Source organism: Filicampus tigris, chromosome 13 (genome assembly GCF_054856515.1).
Source record: "Filicampus tigris isolate MCC_2025a chromosome 13, RoL_Ftig_1.0, whole genome shotgun sequence".
Lineage (NCBI taxonomy): Eukaryota > Metazoa > Chordata > Actinopteri > Syngnathiformes > Syngnathidae > Filicampus > Filicampus tigris.
The window spans coordinates 10,185,373-10,198,206 of NC_141229.1; the positions used below are offsets into that span (position 1 = coordinate 10,185,373).

At 41.2% G+C, this 12,834-nt stretch overlaps 1 protein-coding gene across 1 annotated transcript in view; it reads right to left on the reverse strand.

The window, feature by feature from the left end:
• The window catches only part of kif26ab (kinesin family member 26Ab), a 64,241-nt gene extending 52,614 nt beyond the window's left edge, over positions 1 to 11,627 (reverse strand). The window contains exons 1-2 of the mRNA XM_086050167.1: positions 11,493 to 11,627; positions 9,773 to 9,991 (exon numbers count right to left, since the gene is read on the reverse strand). Coding sequence (XP_085906293.1) covers positions 9,773 to 9,991; positions 11,493 to 11,627 — 354 coding nt within the window. The remainder of the gene's footprint in view (positions 1 to 9,772; positions 9,992 to 11,492) is intronic.
• Positions 11,628 to 12,834: the final 1,207 nt, after the last annotated feature.

Genomic DNA, 12,834 nt, shown 5'->3' on the forward strand with positions numbered 1-12,834 from the left:
GTTGGACCCTAATTTTAGGAAACATTTTAACACTAACACTCAGGTGTAATAATTCCCCCCTAAAAAGTTTGTTGGTGCCCAAATGAAACAACCTTTAGCCTGTCAAGGTTGACCAAGCTCCATATATGTTTTATGACACTTATGAAAGCTTGCAGTCTTACAACAAATTATTATATAGATGAGTCAATCTAAACAATTCACACAATGTTTAATGTCAATTTCCCCCTGAAGCTAAGCCCACTAGGGTATCAGAGCACAAGTGATTCACATTCTCTATTAAGCAGACCGCTGTGAGCCCTGTGTGCTGGGATGAGGATATAACACCAACTGCAATAATGCAATCATAAATTGGTAGGCAGTTAAGTTGAGAAAGATGGATGACATCTGAGGTAGACAGGAAAGAATGGTGGCAGAATGTGCTTCATCTCTTTCTCTTTCCTCTAGTACTTACAAGCACGTTCGCACGCCATCAATACGCACACTCGTCTTCACTCGCAGAGCAGGACACTCAAGCATGAAATGAACATGAGCGGCGTGAACTTTGACTGGCATTTTCACACAGTGACAGGATTTATGGAGCCCTGTATATGTAAGTGGAATGAGGTCCTGAGTGGAACGAATATCTTCACTCATTTTGCGAGAAAATATATTAAGGCTAGTTAACACAAACTATCTATGATACATCACAACTCAAACACACAAATATGCATGTGCACAGTGCACTGCCACAACATTTGTCATGTCTTCATCATTTACCACTCGATTAGCGTCACATGCTACTATTGGGGGTGATTAAAGTATGACATCATTATGTTGGAGATGAATTCTGGAGCTCAGTCAACCAGAGGGAGGAGGCCCCCAATACAGAACCAGAACATGCCCACTCATGTGGCCTGGGAATGCTGAGCGATCCCAAGGGAGTGTTGCTCATGGATAGATTGATAGAGGGAGCCAGATATTTCCCAGCAGAACATCCTCCAATCAACATCATAAAAAGAGAACTACTGTCAATATTTTGCTATGTTGTCACTTGATTGGGCAAATGATAAACAAATGTACAGTGCGACATGTATCACTTAGCTGATGCAAAGAGGGAAAATGCAATTATTTTTCTATTTCTTTGGAAAGAGGTGATTTGTTTTTTTTTTTTGTTTGCCGCTTGTTTTGTTTATTGGCAGGACTGTTTGAAACCTATTTTCACAAAATGTTTTGTGCCGCAGGGTGGCATTGGCACAGAAAGTGCCAATTGTGGTGTAGACCAGAAATCTGGATTTATTTCCCCATTTTTCCAACGTTGCAAGTGAGAGCACTTTTTAGCATTCCTCCATTAATAACGCATCGGTTTGAGAGCAAAACTCTGTCTTATGTAGGAAAATCTAATAATAGGTGTAATCAATCCTTAGTGAACTGCGCTTAACAGCAAATTATAAATATAGTAATCAGTAGTGGATACGGAAGTGTATTGCCTGTAGTTTATATTGTATATAATACTATCTCTTGTTATGAAATTTGCGGAAAATTGTTATTTTGTTGATGAAATGGAGATAAGGGGGTAGGAACATAAAAGTTTATACTTCTTCCTACTCCTTTTCGAACATGTAATGTTTGTCTAAAATACTGCTAATGGATCAACCAGTGTCTTACTCTTTTTTTTTTTCACCTCTCAATTGATGACGACTTCTGTTTGGATGTTTGTTTAAATTTTGTTGTTGTTGTGGTTGTTTGATTCAGTTTTTTAATGCACTTTGAATGACATTTTTTTTCTTGTTATTTATTTATTGTTTTGTTACATGTTTCCAATAAAGCAAGAGGAAAAAAAACTCTCTGAATGTTCTGAACTTGAACTGATTGCATGCCAGTGGTATATCAAGTAGAATAATGCAGCCTGGTGGAGTTGCCATAGTGAGGAACTGGATCTACCCAGAGCTGATGTCATGCAGCAATTAGTTGAGACTGAAATAACAGCATTTTTCCTCAAATACTTAATCTACTGTCAGTTACACAAAATTGACAGAATCAATTATCCAATTATTTTGCCATGCCCTAGTATATGTCAAAATTGGTACTGACTCAGTAGTACTGTTAGTACTAGCACTAGTAGTAGTACTTAGTAATGTTCAGCCTTGGCATATGTCTGCATTTTCCCACTATCTAGTCTATTTTATTGATTAAAACAAAATCAATGTTGCTACCGTCCCTTCTGTGTGGGCTGTGGGGGATAAAAAGAAAAACACCAGAGGAGGCCAAACAATGCATGGCATCCCTCCGAAGTGCTGGGAGAGAGCTCCATTCACATCTGCCAAAGACCAAAACAAACAGAGCAATATCAAGGCCACGTTAGGCATCGCACCCCCGGTCGAGTATTTGCCTTGAGCAAGGGAGCCACGCCCGGAAAGCCCAGTTTGCTGTCTGCATATCCATCTTGGCAGGCGTACACAACACTGGCGTTCTCTTTCAACGCTTTACTATAAGCCAGGCGATTTGTCTGCTACCACAAGGCCCGCTGTCAATGGAGCACGTTTTATGGAGCCAGCAAGAGATTACCTCCAGCACTGTGCTCCTTCAGTGTATGTGTACCTAGCCTAGCGCCTTGAAAATTTATCACAACTATGTTTCACCGATACTCTGAATCAGACTCAGTAATGGACTGTCCTCCTTTTTTGTACGCACCTCACTTCACCTTGACTTATGGAGCTGAGCACAAGCAGCACAGTGGCGGAAAAAGCAACCAAATCGGCATCGCATACACATCGTCGCACTTACGCGCGATATTAAAAAGTCACCCTGATTAATTCACTTGCAGCTGCACTTCTTGTTTGTATTTTTGTACTTTGCTCATTGACATTTCGGCTCTTGTTGTGTTCACACACCAACACTGTAACGTATCAACTTGTCAGCCCAGACCGCGGCACCATTGTTTGGTTCTAGTCTGGCTCTTTGTTACGCATGATCCTGCACCCAACACCAGCAAACACAAGCGTTATTATGCAGGGAAGGCCTTCCTCAAGCACGTACGCAATGACAAAAGGGTAAAGAATGCACGTGTTGCCACAATGTCCACATTAGATGATGTTTATGTAAAAACACTGTTGTCAAACAACAAAACACATGCAGGCCATCCAGTTTCAGATTTGGATTCAACACTTCAGTGGATCTATTTTGAAAGATATTAAACATCAAGTTTATGCGATACAGATGGGTGATGGCTGCAAAAAAAAAAGGCAAAAATGACCACATAACGTTATCGTACCCTGTTGCTGTGCCTTATCTTTAGACACTGTAAAATTATACCTCACAGTAACCACTTTGTTGCAAGATTTTGTTTTCTTGCTGCCCTCAGTCTCCTCTAACCAGCTAAATTACGATGAGTGAAGGAGCCCTTCATTTTCATTTATTATGAAAAACAGGGAATGTGAACCTTACAGTTTAAGAAAAAAAAAGATACAAACACATACTTTAGAGGTGATTTATTACTCCTATGAGTGAATCACTGTAGAGATTACCTTGACGGACAGACATTAACTGTGACTGTGCCCCCAATTCAATTACAGTTGTACTGTAAAGATCGAAAGTGGGCTCCAGTGCTGAGAAATGAAGAATATTTAAGTACTGTATCTTTTTTTCCCCCAGAGAGCTGCAACCACCTGCTTTACTCAATAAAAAGAGTGTTCACTCCACTGAGCCTTTAATTTCATGCTACTCTACCACTGTAGTGCACAGTTAGTGAAGCCCACTATTTGACATTTTTAATGTTCCATCACCTAAGGTTTGCTACCACTATACCAACAAGAGCTTTGAGAAAAGCAGATTTTCTGCACACTCTGAAAAACAATTTGAATTTTACCTGTCAAAAAGAAAATATGTCCACACATAGATATTCTACGTCAGTCGTGTTAAATCATCTTTGACCATTGACGTTGAATAGTCAAGCACCAAAAAAAGAACACATGATAATGTGGCAGGCAGCTGCACAAAGAGTAAACAATAGAATTTGAGTGGAGAGGTAAATTGGCATTGAACAGCTGCAGGAGTTCACAAATACAACACCGCAGAGCAGTGCAGAGCCATGAGTGATGTCTGAGGTCTGTGCACCACTTGACACCACATTATCACTCTGTGCTCCCACACAGACACATGCCGTAAAACAAAAGTCACACAGCGACCGCGTATGACACGAAGAGACCAGACATATCTCATCTTGCTGAATGCGACCACGCACGCACATGCCCTGCATTCTGAGCCACAGGGGCAGAGGTGCGTTCAGTTGAACAAGATATTGTGGTCATATTCTTTTGTATTCTGTGTTTTTAAAACTTTCTTTTTCCAGCCCCTTCCCACCTTCAGGCTGCCAGTCACCTGGTCCTTTTGTTTGCCAACCTGGCAGTGTACATCAGTTCCAGGCCATGAAAGTCAAAGGTAATCAAAACCAGACACAAAGGCCTGAGCTTGCTGGACTAAGGAGAGGTGTATATCCCGTCCGCCCACCTGAGATGTAGAGCAGCCGCCGCTTCTTTGCAACACTGCCTTGTAACCACTTTTGCATGTATAACAATGTAATGTCCTTGTTGGATTCTCAACCATGGCAACCAAATACCGTTGAGTGACAGCTATTGAAATCTGTGTGTGGGAAGAGAGGCATTGATAGGGAAATTACACTAGTATTTTCAGGGAAGTGAAATTACGAGTGTCACACACGAAATTAGGACTCAGGACTCACTTTTTAGTCCAGCAAAATTAGTGGCATGGCGTAAGTTTGCTTCATTTATTCCATCAAGAAGCATGTAAACTGCTTTGTTAGACATGAACTGATTCGTTAAGTGTAATTGGATGGAGGGTCAAGCGGGAACAAAAACATATCACATTAATACAAATGTGTCGCCTGTGATTCATTTGCTTTCCAGTATTTTATAAATGCAACATAAATAGGGACAAAAAGGTCCTTATGGGGTTTATTAATTCCAGAATCCATAATAAATTTGGACACATTGTGTATACATCAGCTGCACCTGGAAATTATTTATAGCCTTTTTTTGCTTTTACTCAACTAATATTCTGCTTAAAATGAGGTTCCTGTGCATCAGCTCGACCTAATTCACATTTGTAAGACCTGTAAGATCCCTGTAGGAAGGTCTCTAATAATGAATTAGTGTGCTGGTGGAACTAGTAAGATTCAACACTGCATTTATATTCATGAAGCTGAGTTTATGAGAGAGTGTTAAACACTGCTGACTCCATCATTGGCCTGCAGTGTCTGCAACCACCAAACACTCATAGCTAAAACCCTTACATAGGCACTTTTTCACAGGAAAGCAATCACTAGACATTTTTGGGAAATAAACAAAATGGTGTTGGAGTTAATTGAGACAATGTAGAGAAAGCTACTAAATGTAAGTTTTTGATGTTTCTCAAGTGCTTCGGTCAACAGATGTGAAAGGCATTGAGAATAGCAAAAGTAATTGACGACCACCCCCTCCCCCTGTGAGAATGCTCAGAATTGCAGATATTAGTCATATATCAAATGCGCCACCAACTATAACCCCCAAAACACTTAAAGGTTCAATTCAATTCAAATTCATTTTACATTACTCTTAAAAAGAAATGGATTACAGATTATTTGATTTTGGAAAAACAAAATGCACCAGAAGTGCACATATACATGCACATATGGCAAAGATCTGTGACTTCCACTAACAACCCAGGCTAAACCCAGCTCCTTCCCAGCATACAAAGATGTAAGTCTGTCAGTCGTGATATATCACTTCAACGTACTTCTTTGCCACCAATTTGTAATTTCATGCAAGCCAGAGCTTTGGCTCTACCTTGTGGCACCTTAAATGAACAAACGAGAAAAAACATAATAGGTGTGTATTATCTGCAAATAGCTTATGGTACGTTCCACAGGGGGGAAAAACCATGATTAATTGAATTCATGAATAGCAAATAGATGGGGGCTGACTGTATACTTATGGTGTGAAGCTGGTAGGGTTTTATTAACTTTGCACAAATTGCTACCTGGAGCTTTTCCTTTGCTCGCTTGAGTTACTTCTTTCCCTCAACTAACCTTCTTTAAAACGAGGACAAGAGAGCCTCTGTCAGCACTGTGACTAAGGAGTTTCAGCTTTTCAAGATTGGCCACTAGCAACGAATTAGTCCAAGCCGATCGCATTTACTGCAAGCAACGGGCTGCACACCAACCTAATCACTTTTTCTGGTCACTGACACTCTCCTGACTTTATTTTTATAAGCTGGTTGAGGGCACAGACACACAAAAACAAGAATCAAAGCGAGAGTCGGCATGTGAGGATTTTAGTCAACCAACCACAAGGTTCTGTCTGCAGAGTCTATGATTACTGCAAGGCGCTAATTTGCTACTTTGAAGTTGGAGTTTTGCAGTATATGGCCCTCTTTCTTTTCCGTAATTCCTGGCCACCGTGTCCTGCCACAATAAGCTTAGTCCACAGTTCTTGAATCCGCTTCTCTCTATTGAAATAATGCCTGTAGGTTTTAATTATGCAAATAGAAGAGGATGAATTTCCATTTGATCAACTCAGGATGGGGGGTTTCTGCATGTTTTCAATCATCTGCTATTTGGTTTAGTCTTAAAACAAAGATATAAAACGAATTCCACGAACCTTCAAATTTGCATAATATTAAATGACTCAAAGGCCCCAGTGGTTGTATTAAATGGGTCACTCCCTGCAGGTACCCATCATGTGGAAGTAAATAAATAATTGGGGACACAGGCTCACAACAAAGAAGATATTGTGTGGTTTTCCCTCTGGGTCAAACTAGATTGTTTTTGCATTTAGTGCATCTACATCACAACAGAGCTGAGTTCCAACACAGTGGAACCTCATACTCAAATAGCCCTGAGGCTGACCTGTTTTCTGAAACTGAGCCGTGATTGGTAGTTACCTGAGCCCTGAACAGTTGTGATGTCATTTTTGGTCGACAGAAGTGACAAAATGGCTGCCCCCTGAGATGGCTAAAAAGGGCTGGATTTTGCTGCTCAACTCATCCCACAAACGAAATATTAATCAGAATGCCATGTTTCAAGTAGTGGTCCTGCTGGGAACATATTCTTGAAAAAAAATCAGTTTGGGTTAATTTCCCCTTTAAGGCTGTGCCATATATCATTATTTTTTATGTTAATTTGCTTTTATATCCTTTTATATTGATCATGTGTATAAATGCACCTTCATAGTGGACAAACACTGTTGCTTGAATGTTCACCTACACTGTACTAATTCTGTATTCAAACAATAAGTCTGCGGCAAGCGTGGGGGAAAGAGGGGGGATGTCTGGGGACCACGCCGACTTCCGCTTCACAATAACGGGTCAGCCAGCGGATGAAAAGGGAGGGGGAGGCACGACTTTGGGTAAACAGTCTCCACTCTCGTTTAGCCGTGACTATTGCAGACACAACACTGGCCAAACTCCATCCAAATTCAGCAGGTAGAACCCTTGCAAACGGAGCAGAAGTTGGCCCGAGTTGCCCCCGTGACCTTATTCCCGCCGTGGAGGAGCAATTTGGAGCAATCATCCAGAACTGTGTCCTCACTGTGAGGGTCAACAGGTGAGCAGCTCAACTCACAAAGACAATGGCTTCATTATACATTAGGGATTCAATGACCGTACTCAACTTAGAACACCCTGCCATCACTGTTTGCCACCCCGGAATTAAGGTCCAATTTAGCTATCAACAAGTGCATACTGGTGATCTTCCAGCAGACAGAGCACCTGGTGAAGGCCACAAAGTGCTGTTGAAGGGTCCTGCACTAAAAGAGGTGGTCAGTTCCCATGGGAGAATAGCACTCAAGGGGAGGCTTAATGTGTTGTCTTACCTGATACCCAAATATGGATCTGATATGCACCGAGCAGAGACCACACATGCAGATGTCTGGAACTTAGAGTCCAGGTGCCCGTTGTCCCTTGTATACCTGCCCTCTATGAATATCAGCTGCTAAGGGATTTGGAGGGAGAACCTTGAAGTGCTGTCACCCAATCTGACTTTTGAGACTGCCTCACTAAAATGGGACAACAAAAGGCAGACCGTGCCGGGGGGCAATGCAGCCCGTCAAAACAACAGTGGTCTCTGAGCCTATATTTAACAGTGGTGGGAACTGTGCGAGTAGCCATACAGGAACACTTTCAATGCGTAGTGAAGGTCGACTGGGACGCGACTTCCTCCTCAGTCTACAAAGTAAGTGGCTGGTTTAGTTCAAACCCCCTCAACCCCCTTCCTTAGACCCAACAGCAAAACGAAGAGATAAGCATTGTTTGGCCAAACAATGGCCCACTTTCAAAATCTACAAACCTTTCTGGCACCCGAGGCCGGTTTTAAAGTTAAGCAGAGTAATAACCAACTTTTCCCTGCGCAGCGACAAATTGTCAGGTGGATTTAAAGAAATCATCTTTAAATATGAGGGTTAAAAGCAGGTGTAGGTGGTGGCCATGTTATGCCATGAGTAAACTAAGTACACTCTAGAGCAATGGTTCCCAAATCAGTACACCCATAGAAGAGTCGCACGCCCCCACCTAAAATGCATTCCAATCTCAGTTATACTAAATTATTTTTTTTTCCAAAAAGCAATACATCATTGCTGTGTGATGAAATCCATACTTCCACTTCAAGATTTTTCATGGACTGTTAAATGTTTGCAGCTATATGTCTATGAAAATTCTACATGGAATGAAAGACTCAGTATGTAAGCATACATAAAACCTTTCACTTTTCAGAAACCCCAAAAACGGCATGTTTGTTGAACCATTTACATAGCATCATCAAAGAGAGCAATTCACTTTCAACTCCAAATTGGTCAGTCATTTGTTTTAAAAAAAAAACAAGAATGATAGACCTATGTGGGGACTGAGTGAGCAGTCATGTCGATTTGTGAAAAAAATATTTCGTTTTCCAAATTTGGACACAATTGGTCTCCACCTGACAGTGATGAAATATGTCCTTAATTGGATGGCAAATTCAAAATGTACACATACAATGTACAATGATACTCACATTTCTCGTGCTAAAATGTCTAATAATGGCCATTCATGGTGTGTTTTTAAGAAATATAGTAAATCAATGTAAAACAGTTTCTCAAGATGTGCCCGTTTTTACGCCAAGCGCATGTGCGCCTATCTCTAAAAATAGATCCCCAGGTTTTTGATCCATTAATCGACCAATTATTTTCCAAGAATGTCCACATCAATGCCTTTCTGTGACTCTACCAGCTACTCTGTCTCTCTGCTGCAAACCTCTGACACTGTGACAATCTTAATTACGCGCAGTGGCCACTTCCCTCTAAAACATCCCAAAGCCTCACAGTTGTGATGTACTGTTGATCAATTGTTAGGTCTCGTCTTGGTTCAGGATGTCAAAATTTGAACAGCACGGTGAAGAGAAATTTTTAAATACCAACTCATTTCAATTGAATTCATCGATCAAATACCTGATGTGAATTTTACCATTAAGCAAAATAGAAAACAGCAAAAACTGTGCAAAAAGTACTGAAACACTGAAGAGTTGGACGTGTGCATTCCAAACTTTAGAGAAGAGCAAATTAAGTTCACCTGTAGGTTAAAGTGAATTTTTGTTTCATATAATCACGTCCCAACTTTTTGTGAGCAGTGAAGCTTATGTGTACATTTTTGGCCTTGGAAAAAATAAATAAAAATACTACTTCCTTAGTGTCCATCAATTTTCTCTGTATCTAGTAGTAAATATTGCATACTCTAGAGCAGAAAGTTTAAATCGGAAAGAAACGAGACCTACCTTGAATGAGGTTTGGTCAGCCAGGGCCAACGCCAGCTTCCTCAACTCAGACACTTTCTTCTGACAACTGTGACAAAAGCCTCCCTTCTCCTCTGTCTCGGGCAGAGAAACAGAGCCGGCGCCCTCGGGGGCAGGCCGGCTGCTGCAGCGCGGGTCCTCCGCAGAGAGGAGCCTCTTCCTGGGGGTGGCCGGAGACTCTCCAGTCGGACATCCCTCCAACTTCAGCGGGGGAAAAAGGGTGAGTTTTTGTTAGTTTCACCTGTCGTGGCAAATGACACATCTTGAGCATCCGATAATGATCAGGTGTGTATTTTGACAACGTTTCAAACGGAGCGTGTTTTACAATTAATTAACCACATATTTTAACACTTACTCTTGGATGCCCCCCTTCATCAAGAGCAAGCTGGTCGTCCCCGAATGCGTTCATTATACGCTATTAGGCAATGCAGCTTTACGACTTAAAACAAGCCGGATTAAAGGTTGTGATCGAGACATGGACGAGTCATATTGGCTGCGGAGATGACTTGACGGTAACCTGTCATCTGTTGAAGTCCACCTCAAGGTGTCCTGAGGAGTTTGCAAGCAGAGCACTGCGGGGGAGGCCAAGAGCGTGCTCAGTGCTGCGCGAGAGGCGGTGTTCTTGTGTCGGAATGGGAGGGCTAAAAGTACAACTATCAGATTAAGCTCAGGGCACGAAATACCATTTAAACATGTCGCTTTATATACTGTATTTTTTTTTCCAACAGATTGAAATGAGTGGTATTGGGAATGTTTTTAACTGCCCCCAGCCCCCACCCCAACCAATTGTATTTATCTGTAGTGGGGGAAAATCATAAAATGAGTACCCACCCAAAAATACTCATATGCCCAAAATACAAATAATAAAGTGATATCACGTTGATCAATTGAATGTAGTACATTTGTCATAATTCAGTTTGCATTATTTATTTATTTATTTATGTATTCATTTATTTATTTATTTATTATTAAATTAAGTTGTCAACTGTGCCCAAAATGCGCACTTCAGTGGTGTGTTCAAGCACCAACGATGTAAACGCACCACCTGCATGCATATTTGGCGTTACTCTGGCGTCACCATCTGGCAAACAGTGGCAACACCTCTTAACCCGGATAGCAGTGGCAATTGAGCACTGAGTTGGGGTTAAATATTTCATTAGTAAACTTTCAATATTTCATGGTGGGGATGACGTAAGTGACAGCGGCCTCATGAAACACCGAAGAACGCCGCTATGCCCTCGAATGGCCCAAGTAAGGACGCGACATGTTATTTTCTTTATTTTCTTGTTTATTGTTTTTTTTTACTTTATTGTTATATGATAGGCTATAATGTATTTGTCAAATTTTGATTTAGAGTGATTGAGCACGTACTTTAAAGTAACCACGAGTTTTTCATAGAGTGGAATAATTTACAAACATCCACATTAAATGCGTCCGGTGGCTCGCACTTGTTTCTCATTTGTCCACTGCTTCGTACGTTTTTTTACATCACATGCTTAAGTTAAAACCCCAAATATTTTAGGCGGAACATGATGCAGTTTGCACAACGATGCACAAAAAGTGAAGTTTGATGTTTTGGAAAAAAAGTGATTATCAGTGCTCTACGAATTCAAGATTTTCAAGTATTGAGCACTACTTGCTGATTGCATTTGTTAAACATAGTTACGCCTACATTTTAGTCTCTGACCCGAGGTGCTCTTACCTTCTTTTTTCTTTTCAGCAAGTGACTGGTAAATCCAAAAATGATGTCGGAGTCAACGAAGATGGTGCCGAGGTCGATGAGGCTGGGCTCTGGTTTGTCACCACCGGAAGAGCCCGGTGAGTTCGGGAAAGCCATGCGGGGCTGCAAATGTCACCTACAGTTATATCCCACTCGTCTTATCGCATCCCCAGAGCCATCTGAAACAGAATGTATTTGGATCCCACCAAAAAGAAGAAAAAAAGTCCACATGCTATTTTTAATCCGGGAGTCCACAGAATTGGCACATTATAATCTCTCAGAATTCAATGAAGTGAAGCCATACAATCCATATGAGGCGCTCCCCATCCACTGGGATACTTCTAGGACATCATCTGAGGAGGACCCTCTGCTCTTCTCTGCTCTCTTGCCTCCCCATCACCCTCCCCTTTAACTCTGTACCTCTCTCTCTCTCTCTCTCTCTCTCTCTCTCCTCTATCTCTGCTCCCTTCCCTTCTCTCTCCTCCCCTATTCACAATACATGCAGGGCTCCCTATGCCAAGATGTACAACCATGACATTCCAAGCAATAATCACTAACGACACTGCCATTTCTGGTGCCATTTCTCCTTCCTACAGGTTGCACTGCGTATACAGTATTACAGTATATCCTGTTGAATAGTACTGATGTATTGCAAGGTAGTATCAATGATTTTTCTTCATGATGAATATAAACTGCAGTGATAAACTAGAAGTGATTGGATTCGGATTGGTTTTGATATACAGCTCTGCAACATGTATTCAACCTAATCAGCATTACTGCCTCAGAGTGTCAGCTTTCAACAATAAAACTTTAATGTGACCTCTGTTCATCTTTAATACCGCGATTGAGAAGCCAATAAGACTTCATGATTGTGGATCAATAGTCAATGAATAGCTTTCACTTCAGCATTTCCAGCAGGCTTGACTCTTGTTATCACACAGATTGAATGGTTGAGGCTGTTGTGTGGCATTTGCTTTGGTCCAGTGGAACCATTAATCCTTGTCCATTGTCATTATAGGCGGACCTCTGTGTGAATGTTAAAATATCAGTGTGGATGGAATCCGGGTAAGAAAAAATGTGAATTTTGTCAATTTTCTGACAAAAGTGTTGTCTTTGTCTTCAAATGTGTCCATGTGTTTACGTTGTCAACGTACATTCTAGTCATTTTTGAAAGCTACTTTTGTTTTCAATGCTTTTGCTTTTGAATGTTGTTAACTGTTGTGTTTGTAAATGCTTGTAGGTGTTGTGTCTTTTCTTATGTGAAGCACATTCAGTTGCCTTCTGGATGAAATGAGCTATATAAATACAACTGCCTTGTCTTGCC